This window comes from Pocillopora damicornis, chromosome 1 (genome assembly GCF_964200805.1).
Source record: "Pocillopora damicornis chromosome 1, jaPocDami1.2, whole genome shotgun sequence".
In the NCBI taxonomy this organism is placed as follows: domain Eukaryota; kingdom Metazoa; phylum Cnidaria; class Anthozoa; order Scleractinia; family Pocilloporidae; genus Pocillopora; species Pocillopora damicornis.
The window spans coordinates 15,429,761-15,455,347 of NC_142670.1; the positions used below are offsets into that span (position 1 = coordinate 15,429,761).

The following is a 25,587-nucleotide window of genomic DNA, read 5'->3' on the forward strand; positions in this document are numbered from 1 at the left end:
CCTTTGCCAGCTTTGGAGTAGGTCATCGTAGTTCCTCACCTTAAGTATGGATTTTAACACAAACCTTCAAATACTGCCATTCTTAATTGTTTGTTTACTATCGACAGAGGCCTCCTAATACCATTCCAAATATCAAGATATCAGTTAGATCTTTAATCATATTTTAGAGGTAAAATTATTCGCGAGTTATAAACTCTAAAAGAAAATTATCATTGTTAGGCGTTGAAGGTGATTTCTAAAAATAGAGAAAAAAAACTACTTACAGGTACCGCAGATCAGTATTTGTGCTGAAAATATCTGACGGCAATTCCTTTACCGGATTACTGGACAAGTCACTAAAATTTCAATAATAAGAAAATAAAGTTAAAAGTGCATTCAAAACAGGTTAATTGTTCAGGTATTTTCATGCACTTCAAAGTTAGAAACCTCAACAGGAGCAAAAAGAAGTATTTTCCAAAGCTCTCTGATAGAAGTTAGCGTGGGTGAGCGGTGAGAGTACTGCATACAGTGGTCTGGGTTCAAGCCTGCCGACCAGATATTCATCGGATTCTTTTCCCATGACGTCCCATTTCCAGTCCGTGCCTGTTTTATAAATGACTGGATGGTCTCCTAGCCTCATTAGGGTTTTTCCTCCACTCGATGTTTGCTCTCTTCCTTGTTTACTCTTAAATGTATCATTCTGGGATCATGATCCAGCTCCCTAGCTCCTTCCAACTCATCAAATTGCTTGTTAGCCTTGTTATTTCCTCCAGCACCTTCCATTGTTTCTTCAGAACTGAAAATTCCGGATTTTTGTGAAGATTGTGACCAAAGGGGAGTTTGCCATTTATTTTACTGTATTTCCTCCCCTACTTTTTTAAATTCATTTATTTATTTATTTATTATTCTATTTCATTTTTCACGTAGTATTATCATCATTGTTATCAGTATCAAAATTTTAACTATTATAAACATCATCAATAGAATTACTATTATTATATGTAGTGAAAACGTCTGGATGCCCAAAAAATAACGGAGCTCGTTTTGTCTAAGCATCTCAAAGAATAGCACCTTCAGTCCAGCGTGGTGTCTTTAGAAGTTGTACGCCGAGTAGACTTTAGTTGGGGTAAGCTATCCATATAACTCCATGACATATCCAACCGGGCAATCAGTGTACGACCATCATTTTGGTGAGCCATGCTTGGTCCACGGAACCATATGCCTTCTTCACATAGACCCATGCCATGCTCATAATCCGTTTCCTTCAATGACAATCCTAGGTCACCATCTTGTCAGTGATTACGTTGTATGTGATTCCGCCACATTCAGCCTTCGCTCCCCTCTGTTCCCCTCCATCAAGTCGTGTGTGTTAAGGTGGATGTCAAGTGGGATCTGCAAGCAAGATGTGAACCATTTATAGATGTTGCTGAGGCAAGTGGTAGGTCTTTGGTTTTCACTCGAGAAGTCTCCTGGTGAAGCTATGAGTTGTTTTTTTACCCTCTGCATGCCATAACGGGTAGCCTCATTTACTTCAGAAATGGCATTGAATGCTTGCGTAACCCCTTCGTGTAATGACCTTGCCCGCTTCCACTAAAAGTGGAGTAATCTATTCGGACCAGCCGCATAGAAGTTTATATTCTTGAGAATAATCTTTACGGCTACTCTGGTTTCTAGTATCCACTCTTGATCTGCAGTGGGTGGCAATTTTCTAGCAATTACTTGTTTTATCTTCTGGGGGCCGTTCAGCTTTGTTGTTACCAATCCTTCTCCTTTCCCATAAGCTACTCGCATTTTGAATCTTCTCGAATACATCAGCGTTGCTATGGGAACCGTCCTCAGTGGTTCTTTGATAGACAGGTCGATCTTCTGTTCCATCACACATGGATACAAACATAGAGTAATTCCGCCTTGTATCTTGTTTAAATCAGTAGTTAAGCGATCTTACTTTATCTTATTTCTTGTCTCTGATGAAGTTTGTTTCCATGCAGTTAAAAAGTCGTGCAGATGAAATCCCTTTTTATTTCTCTGATAAGAATGCTCTGTTTTTCTCTACCTTTTTATTTTTGTCCCTTAGTGTCTCCAGCTCCGAGAAGAGAGCGCACTTCGCGAGCCACAAATGGCCAAAAGGGTTTTCAGTGGGCGATACGCGGTGCCAGTTTATTACTTCCATCACACTCTTATTTATGTTCTCGATGTGGCTCTTTGTTGTTCTTTCTTTTGTTCTAGTGTGAATCTCTCGTTATACGTTTTTACCCGGTTGACTGATGTTAGAGCAAACAATACGTTCGACTTTTCAATCAAAGCACGCACTTCTTCGCTCCATCGGCAGATTGTTACCAGATCCCAAAGGGCTCAAAGATGTAAAATTTATATCGTTGTTTTAGAATTGTTATTATTGCTATCATTGTCATCATTAATATCTTTACTATTATTAATATCACTAATATTATAAGTACAATCATTATTAGCTTTTTTCTTTCTACTTTCTCTGTTTTAATCATGGCCACCTAGTTTATGCATTAACACAAATTTGTGGCCTAATGATTAATATTGAAATAGTATTTTTATATACGACGTAGCCTCTTTTTACCATCTTACTTTAAAGCCCGTTTCAACCAGTGCATTCTGAGACATATCAAAGTTGAAGTCTCAATTTGCACTGAAATCTAAATCTCCATGCAACACAGTTCGTACAAACAATGATGAAAGGGTTCATTACAAGTTCATGCGATTTCCAGAGCAGTAAATGCTCGGAAGTATTTTGAATTAAAACAAATTTCATAAAAGTGCAATATTTTATCAGAGCAAACATTAACAAACTCAAATAAGAGCTACGTGTCACAAAAATCTTGGTTATTACTTCTGGTCATCTCACACGTATCTCTAATTATGTTGTAAATAAATGTTATAACATCCCCTACTTACAGAAAAGACAGACGGCGGTTGTTTTTAAAAATGCCTGAAGACAAATTCTTTAGCTTGTTTTCGTCAAGAGCCCTTTTACAAGAAAACATGTTAAAGTATTGGTTAAGTTAAAGATGATGAAAGACCTCAATTTTTCCAAGTATTAAAGCTTTATACAAGAACAACAATAACATCATCAACCTTACTACAAATTCTTTGACTCAAATATACACAACATCTATTCAAACGATCTTTATCTTAGACCAGGTTTTTCCAATACTACGTAACAGAAAAAAAAGCATGCAAAAAGAAAAACAACACTAAAAGCGAAAAAAAAAGGAAAACCATCCTCAGCATCCCTGTGCACAAACAAAAAACATGAACATTAAAAAGGTTAAAAGAGAAACAAGACAAAAAAACCCAAAAAAACAAGTAGCAGCCTTTGTACCCTGTGTATCATATGCATAAGGATTGAGGAAGGGAGTCGAGGGGGCGAGTTAAGGCTTACTTGAAAAGACATTTCTTATATTACCAATCATATTCTTCTTATGAGAGTCTCTGATAAGTCTAAGTCTATTTAATTTTCAATTATTCTCTTTTCCATAGACACCTTATTTCTTGTAGAAATTGGAAGACTCCAGCATTATTTCGTCAGAACATATTTATTTGCGTGATTAATTTCGTTGCTTTAAGCTTGATTTTTAAAATAAGTCTTTATAGATAGATCTTGGACTCCAGTCCCGCTTTCGCTCCACTTTCTCGCCCATACTCTTGCGAAAAGTCTTGAAACCACAGCAATGGAGAGAAAATTGGCATTTGTTTTTGTCTTGTCCAGGTAACCAAGCTTCCTATCCTAGCAGAGTTAGTGGTTTCAGCCTCCGACAATTTCTCATAAACGGTTTACTTTGCTGTAAATTCTCGTTTCATAATCAATTAATGTTTTTATCGGGTATGGCTTAGAAGTATCACCTGACCTAACAGCTGAGTGGTAGCATGTGATATTCTCTGAATAATTTCCCCAAATTCAAACACCTTCGTGTAAGTCGCATACGAAGAAAATCTTTGTTCAACGTTATTCCAATCCTTCGCAGGTACTTTCAAGAAAAAAAATTCGTACGCGCACTGTTTGGAAATAAAGTACCACACACTTTATGGCAAGGAAGGGGTCTGTAAATTTAAACTATAAGCCATTTTATTGTTCCTCCCCTGACCTAAAGGAAACCAGGAATATGGTAAAGGAGAAAATGAAGGGACACTTTTCCGTCGATTGGATAGGGTATCAAACATGACCTCTCGTGAAAAGTAGCCGCACAGTTTCGGTCACAAATAATCAATCTTCGAAGAGTTGTCAGCACTGCCTTGTAATCCAATAATTTTTTTTACATAAACTTGCGCTCCGCCGCTGCTGCTAATAGGAAAATATTTGCATTTAATAAACAGACGATCTAAAACAGAAAACATAACAAACATAAAAGAAGAAAAACAAAGCAATAAAAAAAGGAAAGAAACGCTGACATAATTTTGTTCCTCGTTGTTCTAGCAGCATTCCAACCAAATTTCGAGGGACTCCATCAATTTTATAGAACTTTTTAAACTCGCTTGAAGAAAAGGCGCAAAAACCAGACTAATGATGAAAAACAAAGCTGAGTGGAAATAAGATCTCACAGTAAAGATAATTGCAGCAAAAAAGTCGCTTGGAAATTCGTGTCGGTGAATTTAAAATTCAGCGGGAGTGAACGAACTCCCCTCCCGAAGATGGGCGAAATAAGCCTCCAGTGGCTACCCAACCTTCCTCCCCGTCCTTACACCCTAACTCTCCAAAGATAATTAGGCTGAGAACCGATAAACTGGGTTTAGTTTTTCTGATTGATGACTTAAAAGCTTAGCCTTAGCTAATAACATTGTTTTATGAACAACGATACACTTTGTGACTTTAACGAATGACTGATCATTTCGGTGTCGTAACTGTTGCAGTTATCCCTTAAGTCTTTCGTCGTCCATGCCCATCGTTCCTTTATATTGCTTGCATGATTAAGTGGCTAGGAATGGTTTTGGTAAGAACCCAGGTTGCTGATACAGCAACGTATTTATATTTTCAGGTACATCTGTCGATACTATTATTTAGTTTCGCTTTTCGGGCTTAGATGTCTTTTAAGACATCCATTTATAAGTTAACCATTCGTCAATCTGTTATTTTTAAACAGAAAGGATTTCAATGGCGTCATAGGAAACATCATGATGTTCGAGTTCCTGGACATTTAAGTCTTAGTCTCTCTAGAGCGGACCGATGCATTTCGGTCCAAAAATCTCTTTCAAACCATTCCCATGAATCGATCTTAGTCTAAGAGTATTTGAGACCACCTTGGTTCTCCGAAATATTGAATGAGTTCGAGAGGAATAACTCCCCAGTCTGGCTCTTCTATTCCGGAGAAAAGATAGCACGAGTTTGACGAACTCACATATCCAACATTTCGTCCAACTTTTTCTCAGCAAAGCAAGCAAGCAGCACAGCCCGTTTTTTTCGGATGCTGTTCTAAGCGGAGGACATATAGGTGTGGCAATAAACACTTTAAATCAATCGCCCACACTTTCAGAGGAAAACCCTAGCAATACTTACAAAAGAATCTGGTGTTTGTCAATTCAAGCATGCGGGTCCTCATAAGCAACAAAAAATGAAGTCTCGGGTTTTTCGACATATTTTCAGGATGTCTTATTTCATTCTTACTAGCTCTGCCTTTTAAAGGCATTTTTGCTCGATAATTTAAATGTAAAGTATTTTACAAGGAAGCCATTTCAGTGCACCTCTCGAACTGTGAGGGCTTGACCGCGCGTTGTTTTCCTTTGAAAGAAAATAAAGATATGTTTATCTTTGAGTTCTGTTCGCTTTTAAATCCAGGAACGTATATGATAAATAAGTTATTTCACGGTTGGTTCACTTGTGCGAATTTTATTCAGTCGTTGTGAATAAAATTCGTACGCGCTCACTAGCCGTGAAACAACCTACAATTGTACGCTAATCTTGGCATCTTACGAGCTCTTCGTCTTTAGCACTGCGGTATATACCTTGCCCAACGCAAATTTAACGTGAGGATAATTAAAATTGACATGGTCGAAGGTACTAACGAGTCTTTTTTAGCTCGCAAACTCGGCGAACTTAAATTTTCAAACTCCTCTGGACCCCCTACGTGTATTCACTTGCTTTTGGTTTCCATCGGTTAGGTCATTTACACTACAACATGTTTACACGCGCAAAGGAACAAGCAAACGCTTCGTAGTCGTTCATTATCAAGTTTCAAAATGCAATTAGTCATTCTTACGAGATGGTAAGGTGCAACACGTCGAGAACTAAAGGTTTCCACCGGTTGGACAGCGGAAAATTAGGCTTTCTTGTGCCCGTTTCACAAAGAAAGTTTGACTCGCCATTTTTTAGTGAGCAATGGAATCAGATAGCCGCTCGCATTAATACAAAATGTAGAGGAAAGAGAAGGACTCTTATTCACAGACTTGAGGAAACTTGTTTTGAAAACACAAAGATGGCACAATTAGTCTATCATTTCACACAAAAAATTATGGGTCAGTGAATTGAACAGAGTTAGTCATTGTTCAACAAAAATTGCCTTCTAAATTATTTTAAATGTGGCTAATCTTAGCATATAAACTTTACTAATTATGGGGAGCCTAAAGAGGGCATAAAACGCAGACTAGAAAATCATCTATCTGCCCAGAATAATGCATTAACAAACAGGTTAGGTGACGACAGTCAAAGAAATAGGAATAAAAGGAATAAAGTTTGGTAAATAGACTGTCAGTTAATAAAGAAAAGTACATTAGATATTTAATGATTTTGTTCACTTCTTCAGTTTTTACAGTAGCTTTATAACCATGCTTTTGTGTTTTAAATCTGGAAGCTCAGTAGATTCTGTCATATCGATCATTGTTAAAACTGTCTTTGTTTTGATGCTACTTTTCGACATGGGAAAAGTATGTCGGACGAAAATAATCACCAAAACCTAATTAATTCTTTTCCAGCTTCAGTAATGACAGAGGATTAAGTTTAGATGATAAAACAAAGGATTATGTTGACAGAAATATCGAAGATTGAGTAAATTCGTTACATGAGGTCACACAACTCGGGTAATATTCGTAGTGAAAATCTGCGTATTTGAGCGGTCAAACTAAAAAAATTATTTCTCGAAAACTAAAACATATTTCCACCAAAAAACCTACACCACAATCATTAGGACATATTGGGCTACCAAACATGAAAGTAGGAGTGAAAGCAAATTTTGGGTGACTTGCCCCTGTTTCTCTGATGCACGTTGACATTAGCTCTTAATTTTCTTTAAATTGAGCTGCCGAGTTTAAGCACCGAAACATTTGCAAACCAGATGCGTTCCTAGGCTGTCGATAGAATATTTGCGGCGAAAAAGAAAAAAAAAGGCCAACATGGTTTTTTTTTCCTTCATTGTTCTAGCAACGTTCGGACCAAATCTCGTGGATTCCGTCAATTCTATATTTGAACGGCAGAGAGCTTTTTCTGTGTTTATATATTCTCATCTAAACACGAAGGGAAGCTGGGAGAGTCCAAGAAGGTTATGCAAACGTTAGACACAATTAAGGCTTTGCATAGCTTTAGAAAGTATCCAAAAAAATTATTGCCTATTCATGTTACTTGTTTATTTTCTGTAACGAACTAATCCAAGATTTAGAATCAAGCGCGAGGGGACGAACTCCCTTTTCCTAGCATGGAAGATGTAACCCTCCAGTGGCTACCCAACCTTCCTCCCCTTCCTTCCTTCCACCCTAATGCTCGAAGGCTAATTAGTCTTAGAACTAATGGCCTGAGTGGACACATCATAAATTTTGTCTGATTGATGACTAAAAAGCCTAGCCTTAGCTACTGATATTTTTTAAAACAATGATACACTTTGTGACTTTGGTGAATATGTCTGATCATTGCAATGTTGTAACTGTCACAATTATCCTTGTAAGTCTTTCGTTGTCCCTGCTCATCGTCCCTGTACATTGCCCGCATGATTAAAATTAGAGAGAATAGTCTTCACTTTTGACTTACAGCTCTCTTAATTCGATATTGTTCATAAATATGTCTTTTGGCAAATTCTCCAACTGGTTGTTGTCCAATCGCCTGTCAACAAATGACGATAGTTAGTCTTCAGCCGCATTACTGATATAAACGTATTACCATTATCATCAATATCTTCAAGTGACAAGAAATGTTTTTGGTAAGAGCCCATGTTGCTCATAGTACAGCAACGTATTTATATTTTCAGGTAAATCTGTCAACTCCATTAACTAGTTTCGCTTATCAGGCGCAAATGTCTTTTAAGACATCCATCCGTAAGTAACACATTCGTCAATCTATTATTTTCCACAGGAAAGATTTCAATGTCGGCATGGGAAACAACATGATATTCGAGTTTCTTAAATGGGCTTTTCCTTACCATTATAAAATAAGGTGAAAACACAAACAATAGTTTATGCAAAGAGCATTTGAAATAGCTTAGACATTTTTCGTGATTTTGCCCTTTTTGTGATTGAATTCGAAAACTTCAATCAGAAGTTCCCTGTGATGTATATAGCGAACGATTTTTCCTGAACCGAGCGATTTGATAAAATTTCCTTGTTCAAGTGTTGGTTCGACCTTACCAAAAGCGATAGTCCATAAAAAAGAAGCCAGATCGTAAAGCTGCGGACAGACCGGCCCACTGATTTGGCTCAAATTTTGCATATAAACTTGGTTTTCATCATGAAAGAGATATTTTAAGATTGAAATCTATTTTTGTTAAAAAATTGCGGCTCAAGGCCATTTGAAGACCCTAAAGAACATGGAAACGAGGCTGGTTAAGAGAAACTTTTCAATGTCTGGGCTTCCTTTGCTTTCTCATTTTTGTGTCTTTTTTATTATTATCATTATTATTTCTATCATAAAACAAGTATACAATTCTTCCTCTTTGGTTCGAATGGTAAATTTCGTAGGAAAAAAAAAGGAAGTGGTTGAACGCGCCATTCAATTTACTCAGTTTTAGTTGTCTTAATATTCCTGAAAAATACCGTAAGTTCAGAAGCTTGCAGTTCTGTTCATATGTCGAATTAGAACAATTTGATAGTTTCTAAAACAACAGCTGTCAGAGATTATTTGCTACAGTGAGTTCAGGGCAGGGAAACTTCAATGCACTGCCACATCTTCCAGTCATGGTTTCTAGAGCTTTAAGTCGCAGTCTCTCTAGAAGCGGACCGGTGCATTTCGGTTTAAAACAATTGATCTCTTTCAAACTAGCCCCATGAATCGGTCTTAGTCTAAAAGAATAGGAAGCAACCTTGATTTCCCGAAATAATGAAAACTAAATTTTCCCGTGCGAAAATCCGTTCTGCGCTCGAAGGCCTAGTTTTTGATTAACTATCATAAATGGCTCGTTTTTTCACAAACTTCTTGTTTGAAGAACTTTTACGCTTCGCATATTTAGATCGATCATTTATAAGAACAAAAAATCACGTAATTTTTTTAAAGTGGTTTTTGACACTGAAAATTATTTTTTCGCTTAACACCTATTTCCCTCTGCTGCCATGACCGTAAACATGCAACTTTCAATCTCGCCTCTGCTTAAAAGTCCAACTTGTTCCCGATGACATTTTTATTCAGAATAATTAAAATAAGAGAGAGGGGTATGTAAATTGGAAAATATATCGTGATTTCGGTTAAATTTTTTTAGCAGAGCGGGCTCATTTTTGAAAATTACAAACAACACTGCAAAAAGAGCGGACTTAACTATATATCAAATTTACGTATACAACTCATGGTGGATGCATGAATTGAGCACTTTGAAGCTTCTTTATGCTTGTTGATGCCATAAAACAGCATTTAGAAGGGAAAATTCTCAATTCCATCCGCCGAAAGTTGACTCTTCGCCCTAAGCGACCTATTGTTTTCTTTATCACTCAGAGCTCAAATAAAAAATGCAGGAAAAGGCACTTTCGAGACGCTAGATTTAAAATCTTCTGTAAGAGCATGCTCCTAGATTCATTACTTTGGACGGCCTTCGGCGCTCGGTGTTATCTTCTCGTGCGTTCACCTTAAAAATCTTACGCTACACCTGGAGGATGTCAACTTCTCGAAGAAATCGGGATAAATTTACAATTAGATGAACAATAACGTACAATAATACCCACCAGCGCTACGCTCAAAAATAGAAACGTATGAACAATTCATCAGCGGAGTGACGGTGGCGACTTTATTCGTAATTTCATTCATCGCTACATACGTGCATTGCATGTGGCCACAAAGTTTGTCGGATGTGATATATATTACTACGACCCTTATAAAGCCACTATCACACTGACAACGACGCATTTTTTAAGAAAGATGGCTTCAAATCAGACTAACCGTTTTCAGAGCCTAAATTTATCAGTGGAGGAGTTCATAGACGGACAGGAAAATAAAAACACCAAGAAAAAGACTAAACGATATGTTGCTGTGTTCCATGAATTTCTTGTTTTGAAAGGCGGGACGAGGCAAATGAACTAATGACTCCTCAAGCGAGTTCCTTATAACGGTTCGCAAAAAAGAAGACAACTAGGAATACGAGCCTAATTCCTTCTAGGCATTCTTCGCTAGCTTTGAGCGTCATTCGAAGAAAAATAAACTATGGACTTTGCTTTATGAAAGACGTCCAGTTCGAGCAAACTCGGAGACCGCTTCAGTCAAAGCAAAGGGGTCTAAAACGGAAAGGCATGGGAAACAAGCCTAATGCTTCTGCTGCTTTAAGTGAGGAAGATGTTCAAGTTCTGTTTGAAAGGATCTCTTGGGAAGTTCCACGACAGAAGCGCCTTTGAACACGGTATGGTTCAACAACATAATCCAGTTCGGGTTACTGGGCTGCAAGGGGCACAGAGAAATATGTTCAAGGGGAGACTTAAAACTTTGTCAAAACTTCCACAGGGCAGGAGTACCTCGAATTCACTGAAAGAGAAACCAAAACTCGTTCAGGAAGCGATCCATGGAATGTAAGAGCCATTGCACCGAAAATTTTTGCTGTGCCGAACGACCAGGAATGTCCAGTAAAGGCCTACAAAGTCTACGCAGAAAAGCGACCCGCGGGAATGAAATCCGAAGACCGGATGCACTGTTTTACTTTGGCAGTAAATAATGTAAAATCTGGAAACAACGACGTGCTGCCAACTGATATCATGCAACTGTCAGGACACAACGTTCAAAGTACCACTAGCTACTCTACCGTCTCACAGAAACAACAGTTGAACATGTCTCACACTCTCACTGGAAAGTTTGACTCCCCATTTTTTAGTGAGCAGTGGAATCAGATGGCCGCTCGCATTAATACGAAATTTAGAGGAAAGAGGAAGACTCTTATTCACAGACTTCAGAAAACTAGTTTTTTTTTAAAACACAAATATGGCACGATTAGTCTATCATTTCCCACAAAAAAATTATGAGTCTGTTAATTAAACAGAGTTAGCTATTGTTCAACAAAGCCGCGTTCTAAGTTATTCTAAATGTGGCTAATCTTAGGATATCAACTTTACTAATTATGGAGAGCGTAAATAAGGCATAAAACGCGGACTAGAAAATCATTTATCTACCCAAAATAATGCATTTACAAACAGGTTAGGTGACGACAGTCGAAGGAATAAAGTTCGGTAAATAGACTGTCAGTTAATAAAAAAAAAGTATATTAGTTATTTGATTGTTTTGTTCACTCCTTCAGATAAAGGAAAAAAAGTGGCGTTCTCGTTGTAAGAGGGAATCGAGCCCCATTAAGCCTATTTAGAGAGAGCAAGCGCTACCACTGCACCACACGGAGTGATTTCCTTACAAATTTTTCTTTAACGATCTATTTAGCGAATGAATTTTCCTAAACCGATGGATGTTTCAAATGAAAATGTGTTAATGCAGCTTTATTAGGATATAACCCAAATATGCGATATCACCCACGCTTTCAAACGGCTGCTTTGAAGGTCAGATTCCATGCGTTGCTCTTACACAAATATTCAAAAAGACTCCAAACTTACAGCTGCCACAGCCGGGTATTGTTACTGAAAATGCTTGATGGTAAATTCTTCAACTCGTTGCTGTTCAACCGCCTATCAAAAATAAATGAATGTATTTTCAATTACATGGTATACAACAACAGAGTTCAGAGAATAAGAGTGCTGCCCTAAAAAAAGTTATTATTTCTGTTCTCATGCTCTGATAGAAAGGCCTAAAATAAACCCACAATTATTACAAAATAATTTGTATATGGGGTTGTCATATTTCCTTTTTTTTTTCTTTTTAAATTTTTTATCCCTTCGTCCAAAAGAGAATATTTAGAGGAAAATTGAAACACAGATCTGAGTACTGAACCACATAGAATATTCTTGACTTGTTAATGAGGCTATTTAAGGAAGAGGGAAAGGTTCAAAGAGTGAAATTCTACCCCAGAATAATTCTGTTAGCAAATTTCCTTACAAATGTTTCTTTGATAATCTATTTCGCGAACAAATTTTCCTGAACTAATGCATGTTTTTAAGGGCATTTCAAAGTCCAAGTGCGGCCACTCTAGATGGGTATTACTACTGAAAATGCCGGATGATAAATTCATCAACTGGTTGTTGTTCAACAGCCTATCAAAAATAAGTTAATGTATTTTCGGTTGCATTGTATACGACAACAAAGTTCAAGATATAAGAGTGCTCGAAAACTGAAAAAGGTGTTACTTCTCTTCTCAAAAAAAAAAAAAAGACAAACAAAACAAAAAGCCAAAGCAAGTAAAAGCTTTGGCAAGCCCTGTGTGCAAAAAAGCAAACAAAAACAAACGATCAGGGAAAGGTGTGAGAATCATTTGGTTTCTGGTTCACGCGACATTTCCCAATTATGATCTATTCATGAGACTGTCCAATCAGTTTATTTAATTTATAAGAATTATATTTTTAACATAGATACATTTTTCTTGTAGGAATTGAAAGACTCAAGTAATTTTTACGCTCATAGATCGTCACGTTATTTATTTGCTTGATTTATCTTGTTGCTTTAAGCCCATGCTCCCACGAACTGTTAATACTGAAGCCATTAGAAATATATAAAATCGTCATTACTTAAATCAAAGGTTCAGGCGGATGTCGCTTTGAAATGAAAGTCTCTTAACTCATGAATCCTACTTTGTTTCGAATCTTTAGTTCATCGTTTATTTTTTGTGACATCCGGATGTTTGAATGCAATTGTATTCCAGAGAATAGCAGCCCTTATAATTAATAGACTGTTCTTTCATAGACTCGCGAATACCCACAAGAAAAAAAAATTGTGCGCGAGTCGTTTTTAAAAACACAACCACACGTTGCATGACAAAAAAATCGATTTAACTGTTATTTCATCTCTTCAGTCGAAGGAAGCGAGTACAACAAATGAACGTCATTTAATTGAGTACTAAACATGCCTGTGGGGCAAATTGTAAAATCAGCGATATCGTTTGGCGTCTCGAAGATGCCGGTGCTCGACAAAATAAGATCAACTTCATTTTCTGGATTTGAAAACTTGCAACTCCGCAAGTGACTTGAAATGCATTTTTAACAACTACGCATGCGCAAGGGAACGACTTGGGATATGCAACTTTGGTCTTCTCGATAACTAAACCCACAAGTTCCACCAGCAAACGATTTAAACGAAACGCAAATCTCCATATTATCATGTAAGATCAGACGTTTATACAACAGATCAATTAGCTAAATCAGTAGGTAGCTTCTCGATCAAATTGACTTTTGTAACTATTCTTTGACTTCCGCCGGCAAAGGAATCATTGATGGGTCTGGAAATTTTAGTTTTCTTAAGGCAGTAATTCCTAGAAGGTTTTTCTAGAAAACATGCAAATAGGAAAAAAACCCATCTCTTGGTATTTCGGAGGTTGATTCATCTTTGGACTTACATCTATCTGTCACCGGCTTGTCATGCAGCTGATATAATAAGATGGAGTAGATGTATAAACTGGAACTCAAATCTGGCTAGAGCGAGGTGGAGCATAACGTTATCATCGAAACAGCTAATAAAATCATTGATAAACAAGGTAAGAGTATTATGTGCGTTTTTTCATAAATTGTAGTGATTGTAGTGATATATGCTAGTAACGGTGGCGACAAGTAGGCACGCCATGTATATTTCATAGTCGCTAGCAAGTAAATTTTGCCAGACTTTGAGTTAGATACACAAGGAAATGTTTACAGTAACTTTATAACCATCCTTTTGTCTTTTCGAATCCGGAAGCTCAGTAGATTCTGTCATATCAGTCATTGTTAAAACTTGTAGGAAAGGTATGTAGGACAAAAGTATTCACCAAAAACTAAATATTTCTTTGCCAACTTAAGTAATGACAGGGTATTAAGTTAAGATGATAAAACAAAAGGTTATGTCGACAGAAATAGCGGAGGTCAAATAAATTCGTTAGATGAGGTCACACAATTCGGGTAATAGTCACCGTGAAAATTTGCATATTTGAACGGTCAAACTAAGAAAAACATTCCTCGAAAACTAATGTATATTTTCAAAAAAACTGCACCACAATTATTGGGACATATTGGGCTATAAAACATGAAAGTAGGAATGAAGGCTAAAATACCCAAAGCCACTTCAATCTTTGCTTTCCATGATTAAATAAGCGTTTTAAAAGATAAAATTCTCTTTAAAATGTAAAATTCTTCAGTCCATTTTAATAACCTTCGATCTTATTCGTTACATTAACTAATTTTGGCTCCAACTTGTAGAAGCCGCGAAACAGGTCGTATGACAAAGAGATAAGTTTGCACAACACGTCACGCAATATATCAAGCCGGGTTTGTTCAGTTGATGTTGATGGTCGCAGAGAAATGTCGAGTTTGTCGCTCAAAACCGTTGTGGTCCGTAAGAGCATAACATCATTAATGACGGGAACAAATTTGCAGAAAGGAGGGCCAGTTCATCGGGTTCCGTGTACTAAATCTCGGGAGAAACGGCAAGAATTGTTTCAGAGTGTATGCGTGTTGTTTTGTAAATATAAACTCTGTAACCTATTTTAACTTGTCTTTGTGTCCTTTTAAGCAACGCAATATGTCTGTTATGACCAGAGTGCCAAATTTTATTCTTTAATTTTGATCTTCTCCTCACTGTGCGTAGTTCATGACCTGGTATTTCAAAGTAAACTATCGAGAAGGCGTCTACTTTGTAAGTCACGCAAGCGCGCAATCGTTACTATTGATCACGTTTCCGCAACGTTTTAGGACAACTCGGCATCTATTCTCCATTCAGTTGCTATGAAAACCTAAAATCCTCAATGTAGACAATAAACGAACGAAGTTTGAACGGTCGAAAGGAGATCTTGGTCAATTTTAGGAATCATGCAAATGATCTTTGACACGAGCGCAATTGAGCAAACACATGAATATGCGTTGTTTTTAAGAAGTTGGTGGATGGAAGCTAGAGATGCACCGTTTTACTTTGGCAGTAAGTAATGTAAAATCTGGAAACAACGACTTGCTGCCAATTGATATTATGCAACTGTCAGGACACAACGTTCGAAGTATCATTAGCTACTCTACCGTCTCACAGAAACAACAGTTGAACATGTCTCACACTCTCACTGGAAAGTTTGACTCGCCATTTTTAACTCGTGAATTGCGCGCATGCGCAAGAGCGAGTTGTAGATACGATGTGGGGAGTAGCATTCGCTCGCTCGCTCGATTGGTCGATTCCTGTAAACTTTTATTCGATTTTAGGCTTTTGAGTGCATTTGATAGTTTTTGGCAAGCAATAAACAAACGAAATGTTGACCTTTGTTGCTAAGAATAGTGGTGGGGTGAAAAAGAAGCCAATGATAATCTTAAAAGAGTGTTTTTTTTCGTTTTAGTTTCAACAAGCGGCGCCAGCGACTGGCAGGCATGCTAGGATTCACACTGAAATAACAGAACAACCTTCGTTTTTCATAAAATTGTAATTCACAATCCTTGAACTTGAAAACAATCCGAAGATTCATTGAAAATATCACTTACTGCGAAGCGCACGGAGTTTACAGATGTTCAAAAGCTTTTTCTGTTATGGCGTGAGATTAAGGACAAAATCGATCATTACGTTTCGTATCGTGTATTTTTCCTGTGTGAAGCAACAAAAGATGCCGGCGACTGACGAAATTATAAGTAAACACGAAAATCAAATAACGCCTAAACAAACAATTTTAGCTACGGATTTTTAGTGAATTTTTGACGAACAATTTTCTTTTAAGGCTAAAGACAATTTGAAGATTCAAAATACGTATTACGTATTAAAATGCGAAAGTTATTCACCACAAAATTGATAAATAGGCCTGAAATGAAATTCTATCTTGTCATTGATTATACGTTGCCTAGCACGTGACTAAAATCTACCCAGGCGGAGTTCCAAAATGACGGTGGCAGTCTTGGCTTAGTTATATCACTAAAAACTCGTTCCCGTTTGTCTCATTTGATAAAGAGGGAATCGTTAATGTTTTCATTAAGACCGTATTGCCTTGATTTTCTAATTTTTACAATGATAGACAGTAAATTTCACTTTTCACCCACATTTTCTTCCAACCTTTTCTTTTGAACCAGAAACAAAAATGATATACGTTTAAAACACATGACATCATCCACCCTTGTCAAATGTAGTCGCATGATCATTTCAATTTCAATTATTTTGTTTCTTTGCTACATTAGCGAACACTGAACTACTGCTTGTACTCTAGATACGACAATCAACCACAAAATTCCATAAACCAGATAACACTAAACATAATCCAAAAAATCATGTGTCAATTCACGAGTTTGCTCATAGAGCACTTTGATTTAGTTAGCAATGGAATCAGATGGCCGCTCGCATTAATACGAAATTTAGAGGAAAGAGGAAGACTCTTATTCACAGACTTAAGAAAACTAGTTTGTTTTGAAAACACAAATATGACACGATTGGGGATCACTCACGGTTTCTGGGAAACCACTCGATTTTAAATCGTCACGATTTATAAGTCACTCAATAAACGATTTTCAACGAGACTCGTTTGTTCGAGAATAGAGACTCGTTTGTCGAAACGAGACTCGTTCGTCGAAACGAGACTCGTTCGTCGAAACGAGACTCGTTCGTCGAAACGAGACTCGTTCGTCGAAACGAAACTCGTTTGTCGAAACGAGGCTTGATTCAAAAAATAGCTATACGGAGTAACGCTCTGGTATTTGCTTCCTCTTGCGTAGACCTTAGCTTCCTTGTTGTTGTTCCGATCGAAGAGACTTCACAGCATCGATCCTCGGCTGTTACAAAGATTTTCTTTCCAGCGAGTCTTTATGTATCTCATTTTCGCATTATTCTGAGAGGAATTAGGAGCAACTTATTCTTAGAATTGGAAAGGAATTTCCGCCACTGGAATGTTTTGTTGTCTACCCTGATGTTTCTGAATCCATGACCGCTTTCTGAGCCTCTCTGCTCTATCTCTCTCAGCATTCTTTACTGAGCTATCTCGTTTAACATCAAAGACTACGCCAATACACTAGTTTTCTGTTCCTTCATGCAAAACTATCGACATCATTCTATCAGCCACCTCTGCAAATGTTTTTTGGTCGCCTCGTATCTTCTGAACCATTGTTATTCCGTCAATAGTTCGTGCACTCCGCTCTCGCAACGAAGAAACGCCATGTACTTGTCAAAAAGATGGACAGAATTGACACTACAAGCACTGGTCATATACATCTGGAACAACCTTTTGCAGATATCATCATACAAATCACCAATCTCACCAAATAAGCCATCAACGATACTCTTGGACTGCTTATAATTCTCTTCTATCCAGGGCCTAAATCCTCGCCACGCCAGTCTCATTAGGGCTTCATGCACGAGTTTGTGGAGTCTAACTCAACTATTGAACCTGCGTCCCTGTAGAACTTCTGCAACAGAACCTTCTGCTATCACACCAGACTCTACACACAGATCCTCCAAGCCAGTATCTTTGAAGCACTTGCCAGTGATGGACAACGTGGTGCATGTTGTGTGGAATACTTCCATTTTCATCACCATATCTTTAAATTTCGCGCTTTGTTTCCATTGTCTCTCACTTGCCTTTGCATACAGTGTTTAGTCAAAGACGACGACGATGCTCTTTAACTTGAGCGTATTCTTTTTCTTGAGGAACTGCACTAGAACCTCGTGAAGAGTAGCCATGTCAGTAGCAGGTACATCGATATTCGGGAGATATCTGATGACATCCAGTGAGACTTGAACGTCATTAAGGACAGAAATGTTAAATCCAGTCTAGCCATTGGCTTTTTGGCTACCCCGCCAGAAGGAGTTTCCTCCAATCTATCGATATTGTCCCACGCGAGTGTTGTGTTGATATATGGCTTGATAGTTTCAGGCAAAGGAACGATCCCATACTCACATCGGTGTGGCATCTGGATAAGTTGAACATTGTTTGGCATACGGTAACAGTATTTGCTTGAGTAGTTTTTGTAGTCCTGGAGTAACTCCGTAAATGATGTCCTGGCCAAAAGAATCAACAAAGCGCGGAGGCGATCGGGATATTCTGCTGGGATATGTGTGTTCCCAGTTAAGAGAGTGTATAGAAACGCATCTAGTTCTAGCTTGACTGCACTTTCACATAGCTCAACATGTTTCGGAGGCCATGATATCGTACTAATATTTGGGAGAAGTGCATCACGGAAGTACAGGCCAGCTTGCTGAATTTCCTTGATTTGAGATGCACAGATTTTGGGGTAGAACAAAAAGCTTTCTATTATCCAGGAGATCTTCAAATTGCAATAAGTCACCCAATTCTGTTTCCAACTTTCTCCAAAAATTTTCAGTGTGGATTTGAGTATTTCATTAGCGTACATTGATCGCATGTAAGACGTCAACTTCTCTCAGGTCAACCACCTGATAAGCCTTGGATTTTCCAATACATGTGATCGAAGAAACTCAAACAATTGTTCAAAGCTTTGCGATGTAAAAATAACTTCTTAATATTCGATCACCAGCTTTCGAACGTTTGCAAGTATTTAAGTTAACGAGCAGAAAATAATACGTAGTCTTTTATTTTTGTTTCCTCTGTTCATAATTTTTGACTTTTAGAAGCCTAATCTCTCTACATTTTGGGCAAAATGCCTCATAAATCGTCAAGGTTACACAAGAACTTCAACACACTTACCAGGCAGCGATGCTGCCATCTTGGAAATTATTCGTGATGCCTTTCGAGTTCAATCTATGTTTTGAACTAGTTTTCTTTTAAATGAAATCGTAAAATTGTGGCTTTTAGCCCAAAATTATTTTGAAATCATGTTTTATGTTAAAGATACTGATTTATCTTCTTTAAAGAAAAAACGAAGAAGTCATTTGAAATAATCGTTTTATTGTCAGCCTCGTTTCCACGTTAAAGCAGCATCTTTTTCAATAAAGGAGTACGCAAGAAAATGGCGAGAGTTACTCTTTCACGGTTGCTATGTTGTTTCAAGATTTTGATTTTGCTTCACTAAAAAAAATGAAGTAAAAATGGCATTTCTTTCATTCTGTAACAACTTTGAGCTCAAGTCGTATTTTTTAGAAATTGCCTTTAGTTAGTAAAATGATATGCATCTTACAATTGGAGTGTTCAACATGACGGATGATAGTCATGAGTTTTTTTTTCCAGCTCTGGGTATTCATCATTTAACCATATATCACACACTGGAGGCACTTGACTTCATCTTCTTTTGCAACAGGCACAGTTACAGTGGCCATGGCATCAAGTCAGGAGCTCTTCCTTCCATTTCTTTAATAAGCTGCAAAATTAAAGTAAATTGGACAAAAATTTCGACATGGAATTTTGAATGACGCACAAGTATAATGTGGTTGTGAAAAAAAAATGTTAATCACAAAACAAGTTGTAAATGTAATATTGTTAAAAGACAAAATTGACTTTCTAGCAAGAATTTTCATTATAGGTGTTTTTTGACTTATTTAAACGTTGAAAATGGAAATGATATATTACCATAAGCCAGTCAGTAAAAATTGTAATAAGCCCGTTGATCATTTCTTATTCCTTTTGGCGGTCTTATGTTAACACGTTCGACACCTCTTTTTCTTAGAGGTGACCTGAGGTGTAAACATGTAGTACTTTTCATACGCCCTTTCTTCTCTGAATTTTCTGTTTATTCTGTCGCAGTCTGTAGCAGTCTTCGAGGACTATTTTCTCTTAGGGTATCTCCTCGACTATGATTTGAATTATGTTAGTAGGTTAATTATAATTTTTATATTGTCAATCTTGTTTCTGTTTTGCCCGAACTTGACTGTATGACTGAGAAATTTAAGGTAATATAATCAAATAGCACTTAGCTCTCTTGGAGGCGGTACCTTGGGTACGCCCTTTCTTCTCTGAATTTTCTGTTTTTTCTTCGAGGAATTATAATTTTTACATTGTCAACCTTGTTTCTGTTTTGCCCGAACTTGACTGTATGACTAAGAAATTTAAGGTAGAAAATCATTTTGTACAGCGTAAACATCTGGAAGGTACCTACTTAGTATGCGTACTCCGCTCTGCGTAGCTTGACGTAATTCGCTAGTGTAAAAGCATGACGAAGGTCAGAGATTGACAGCTCAGTAAGGGTCACCTTTATAAGCGGTGACCCACACTTTCCTCCAAAGTTCAGAGCTAGTCCCCTAGTCCTGAACTTGTGTAATAAAAGAGAATTAAAGACAGAGTCAAGTGAACAGAACGAGTGTTAGAGTTTTAAATCTGACAATATGTAAAACCTCCATACTAAAGGACCTCAGGATTTCTATGGCCAGCCTTCCCAAGTATTTCAATCCCTATTGATTCCTTGGTTATCTCTTCAAAATCTTAAAATTGTAGACTTTCCGGGTTCGGAGAATTTACCAGCCTTTGAGGCGCTTCTGTGAGAGGTCTTTACAAATTCTACTTCACCATCTTTTTTATTTTGCTGGGCCAGGTTTGTGTTCGTTGTCGCGTTTACTGTAAGGATGATGCATGTGTTTGCAGTGCTGGTCGTGCTCGAGGTTGTGTTAATGGAGGAGATGGTGTTTGCGTTTGAGGTGTTGGTGATGCATGTGGTCGTGTTTGGTGTGTAAGGGGTGCTTGCCTTTACAGTTTGATTGGCGTTTGAATTTTTTTATGGGTTTATGTTTATTTGAGCCTCGGCGCTTGAGTTGGCATTCTTGATGTGTGCGAGTTTCGGCTGTTTGGCAGGCTGGCGTTCTATATCGTTTAAGCTGACGTTATACCCCCTTTTCATAATAATAATAATAATAAGTCTGGTTGACTCGCTGAGAATAGGTCTGGTTGGCTCGCTGAGAAAAGGTCTGGTTGACGCACTGAGAATAGGTCTGGTTGACTCGCTGAGAATAGGTCTGGTTGGCTCGCTGGGAATATGTCTGGTTGGCTCGCTGAGAATAGGTCTGGTTGGCTCGCTGAGAAAAAGTCTGGTTGGCTCGCTGAGAACAATTCTGGTTGGCTCGCTGAGAATGGGTCTAGTTGGCTTGCTGAGAATAAGTCTAGTTGGCTCGCTGAGAACAAGTCTGGTTGGCTCGCTGAGAAAAAGTCTGGTTGGCTCACTGGGAATAAGTCTGGCTTAAGACTTAGAGCATTGTCTCAATCTTATTTTTCTCTACTTATCAGAGTAAAGTGCAAAGGAAGAAAATGAAATTGATTGATCATTTTAGTCAGAAGTGTTAGTTTTAAACCACAAATATGTGAAATATTTTTGTATTGCTATAATAAAAAATTATTTTCATCAACAATTCTGAAATAGGGTTAGTTATAGTGGGAGTATGTCTTTCTGTCACAAGAAAGACATACTCCCACTTGTTTTTCCTCCTTTTTTCCTAGTAGAACTGTCTAAGGACAAGTGATGGATGTGTGCTGTGTAACAATGAAGCTGTGCATGAATAGAAGTGGTAGGTGTGAATGATTTTTGTCTCACATTTGAACTTTAAAGTAACATCCCCCACCTTTCCTCCTCAAAAAGATTACCAGAATACTAAATGCCAAGTTGTCAGCCCTGTCTCTTACAAGTTAGTTGATTTTTGGCACTTAATTTAGTTTATAATTTCCTATCCATGGCTTATATTTCTCTTCCTTGACATGGCCATAATCACTGCCATTTCTAGGTTTAACTTATTTATCATTCTCGACCTAGAGTTCCTCCTTGTCTGTTGGAAGTCACATCATCCATCTAAAAGGCTTTTTTTTTACTGTTAAGAGTGGTTCATCTTCCTATTACCCACCCCTGTCATCTGAAATTGACTTTCCCTCAAACTTCACACCTCACTCTTTGTATTTGTTTCTCTTCCACAGTTAATGACTGGAATGGGAATTCACAGAAATGCAGTCCAATGATATTTATCATGTGTCAAATGAATCTTGAATATTAATAAAAGCCGTTCAAATATACTGGCTGACTAACCAAAATTAGTCATGGTAGCATGGGGGAAATCTTATGGGGAGATAATAACAACCCTCGTAATGTAATTGCTGTGGCAGACCCGCTTTCGCCTATGTCAGAACAAAATTATCGTGTAGACACTAGACAAAAACACGCTTTACTGACTAAGGATGATGTGGGTCAAAGGCCAAGTATTGGCCCGTGCGAGTATCCTTTCTGTATGCATTAGTGGTAATGAAACCTCTGGCGTCCCAATTTAATGACGTATCGAGGAAGGGAAACTCGATCTGGAAAACAGGAAGAGCAATAACTGAGCCATAAAGAGCACATAAAAGAGACGCGGCTGTGCTCACACTCAAAACTCAGAAGATACACAACACGCTAATGAAAAAGGACACGTTCTTGTTTGGAACCAGGTTAAGGTTATTGACCCGTAGGGTCAAGGAAGCCATCCATATTAGACTCCATCCAATAACATCAATAGGGATAGCGGTTGACAACATAACAGCCGGTCAACAACAAAGAGAACTTAAGAGGAAACAACATGTATTAGTTGGAAAAATAATGAGGAGCGAAACGCACGAAAGACAGTGCACCAAATCGACCAATGACGACAAACAAAGGTGTAGTAGACATGTTCGAATATAGCGGTTGATAGTCTGTTATCGCGCTCCTTGGCTGATTGATTTTGTTATTTCGTGTGCAACATGGATCTCCTCTATTTTAGTAATTTAAAGCGCGCGAACCCTTCAAGGATAATCCGATGGTTTCAAAACCGGGGATTATTGGCCAATCCATTGCACTGCGGCGTGTGCAACCAAGACATGATAATGGTTCAACGAAACGATGCCCACGTGGACGGATTTCGATGGTAGGGAGGAGAATTTGTCTACTAGATTTCGCATGAAAGTGATTATAGATCAAGTGTTGAGGCCTCAAATATTTTAGTCTTCGTTTTGTAGTATTCCGGTAAAAGATTAATTTTGACGAAGTCGATGGAGACTTGTACGCGAGAGAACATTATCCTCTAAAATGCGACTAAGGAGCTCAGCAATATAACCATAATTATGGTCAGTTAAAATCAATCTTATTTATCTCCAACTTGATATGTTTGATTTAGGAAAATAAAACAAACACACACAAAAGAAACAAAACGAAACGAAAACCAAAACAGCCTCAACATAAGCGCTTTAGTGATCATCTGCTCGTAATTTGTTCCTCGTGAACGACAGGCACCGCGCAGGTGGGCTACGGTTGACGCCCCGTTTTCGATTGATAAAATGTAAATTAAGTGTAGTTCGAAAGGATGTATGATTCCCTTGTCACTTCTTCATTTTCCATTTCGTTTTCCTTTTTCTTTCCCGAGACAGCTCGGATATTAACGAATCCCGGCAAATGTTTAAAACGGTCGTCTCATCTTGTCTCACCCTTTGTTTAGGAGATGCTATACTTGCAAGATTGAGAAATTCTTTCTTTGCCAAGTTTTTTTCTGCATTTCTAAATATAGCAAACTTGAAATAAAGTAACAAGAAACCCCCTATAAAGTTATATTTTTTTAGACTCATAAGCATAGAGGAAATTTGCCTGTGAACTGCAACATTAAAAAAATCAAGGCCTTTTTCTTTACCTTTAAAGATGACAAGGGCAAGGGAGAGCACAGAGATAAGGTTGAGGAGAACAAGACTTTAAGTGAGGGTACGATTTGACAAACACAATTTATTAAGTGTCATGGCTAGTGAATTTCTTCAGCTTTCTAATTTGCTCAAAGCATTCCAAAATGGGAAATTCCACTCCCAGATGACCAATAGCAAAACCCTATAAACAACTCACCACAACAATTTCTTCTTACTATACCCACAGAACTAGAAAAGAAGAAAAAGAAGAAGACACGGAAGAGAAGAAAGAAGAAAAATATTGCATCTCTACAAGAAGGCAACAAAGAAACTAGTGAAAGTGTAGAAGTTGTAAATGAGAGCAACAATTAGCCTTTAGTGACAGTGCAGTGCCTTGTACTTAGCCTTAAGTTTTCTTTTCATTCCTGTCATAAAGTTTTCTTTGTAAATATGATGAGAATAAATGATATCAAGTTTTCCAACATGTATTAGTTGTTTGGTATATTTGACAACATTTTCCAGAGGCAAAGAGATCATTGAGCTATAATAAATATGCTACAGATGATAACAATTTTTGTTTTGGTCATCATGGTCATTAACCAAATATATTCCCCTCATTATTTGTTTCTTAAAAACTATAACAAAATCATTTTATAAATCAAAGCTCTCTTTCTAAAACTATCCTTTTTTCTGTGTCGTGATAGAAAGATTGGTGATCCAAGACCAACCGAAGCAATCTCATCTCTGTAATAATCTGGAAAATTTTCTGAAACATTAACATGTAAGAACATTTTTTTGTAGCGAAGTTAGATTTCTCATTTTAATTTGTATTTATTTTGATTATATCCCTGAGATAAAAAGATGGTTTACGAGGAAAAACTCATTTTAAGAAAGAAATTATCATTCATGTCTTTAAGATCGAATATCCTATAAATACAGTCTTCATTAAAGAAAAAAAAAACTAAAACAGCACAGTATGATAAAATATTCCTTGCATTGACACATGAAATTTCAGGAACATTTGACCTTTATTTTTCAAAATTTATATCTTTGAGATGGTTATAATTTCTGCCATCCCTCGTTGTGGAGGAATGAAGTAACTTTAGGGAAGTGGAAGCTTTGAACTTTATTCGATAAACATATTCACTGCTTTTTTCTATGTGCTGAAATATATGCTACCAGCCATATAATAATATTGTTTAAGGCCTTCCCTACCCGTTCACCATACCAAGACATAGAAAATAGAACTTACCTTAACGTATTGTACGAATATCTCAGCGCTAACCTTCCGACCCTACAACAACCTTGGGAAAAAAAATTAGACATCTACGCATGCGCTGAGAGCCGACGTTTGCCGAACGAATCTCGTTTCGTCAAACGAGTCTCGTTTCTTCAAACGAGTCTCGTTTCGTCAAATGAGTCTCGTTTCGTCAAACGAGTCTCGTTGTGTCAAACGAGTCTCGTTTCGTGAAACGAGCCTCGCTTTGACTCGTTTCGATTCTCTCGAACAAACGAGTCTCGTTGAAAATCGTTTATCGAGTGACTCATTAATCGTGACGATTAAAAATCGAGTGGTTTCCCAGAAACCGTGAGTGATCCCACGATTGGTCTATCATTTCCCACAAAAAAATTATGGGTCAGATAATTAAACAGAGTTAGCTATTGTTCAACAAAGCCGCGT

General features: G+C 37.6%; 1 protein-coding gene and 1 long non-coding RNA gene across 2 annotated transcripts in view; one reads left to right on the top strand and one right to left on the bottom strand.

Annotated features, from left to right (window-relative positions):
* LOC149052271 (uncharacterized) overlaps positions 1-17,938 on the bottom strand; it is a 30,298-nt gene extending 12,360 nt beyond the window's left edge. The window contains exon 1 of the mRNA XM_089200408.1: positions 17,790-17,938. Coding sequence (XP_089056534.1) covers positions 17,790-17,938 — 149 coding nt within the window. The remainder of the gene's footprint in view (positions 1-17,789) is intronic.
* Positions 17,939-21,162: 3,224 nt separating this feature from the next.
* On the top strand, positions 21,163-22,301 carry LOC149052272 (uncharacterized). The gene is made up of 2 exons (XR_016182574.1): positions 21,163-21,805; positions 22,206-22,301. It is a non-coding gene; the product is annotated as an uncharacterized LOC149052272 (long non-coding RNA).
* The last annotated feature ends 3,286 nt before the right edge of the window (positions 22,302-25,587 follow it).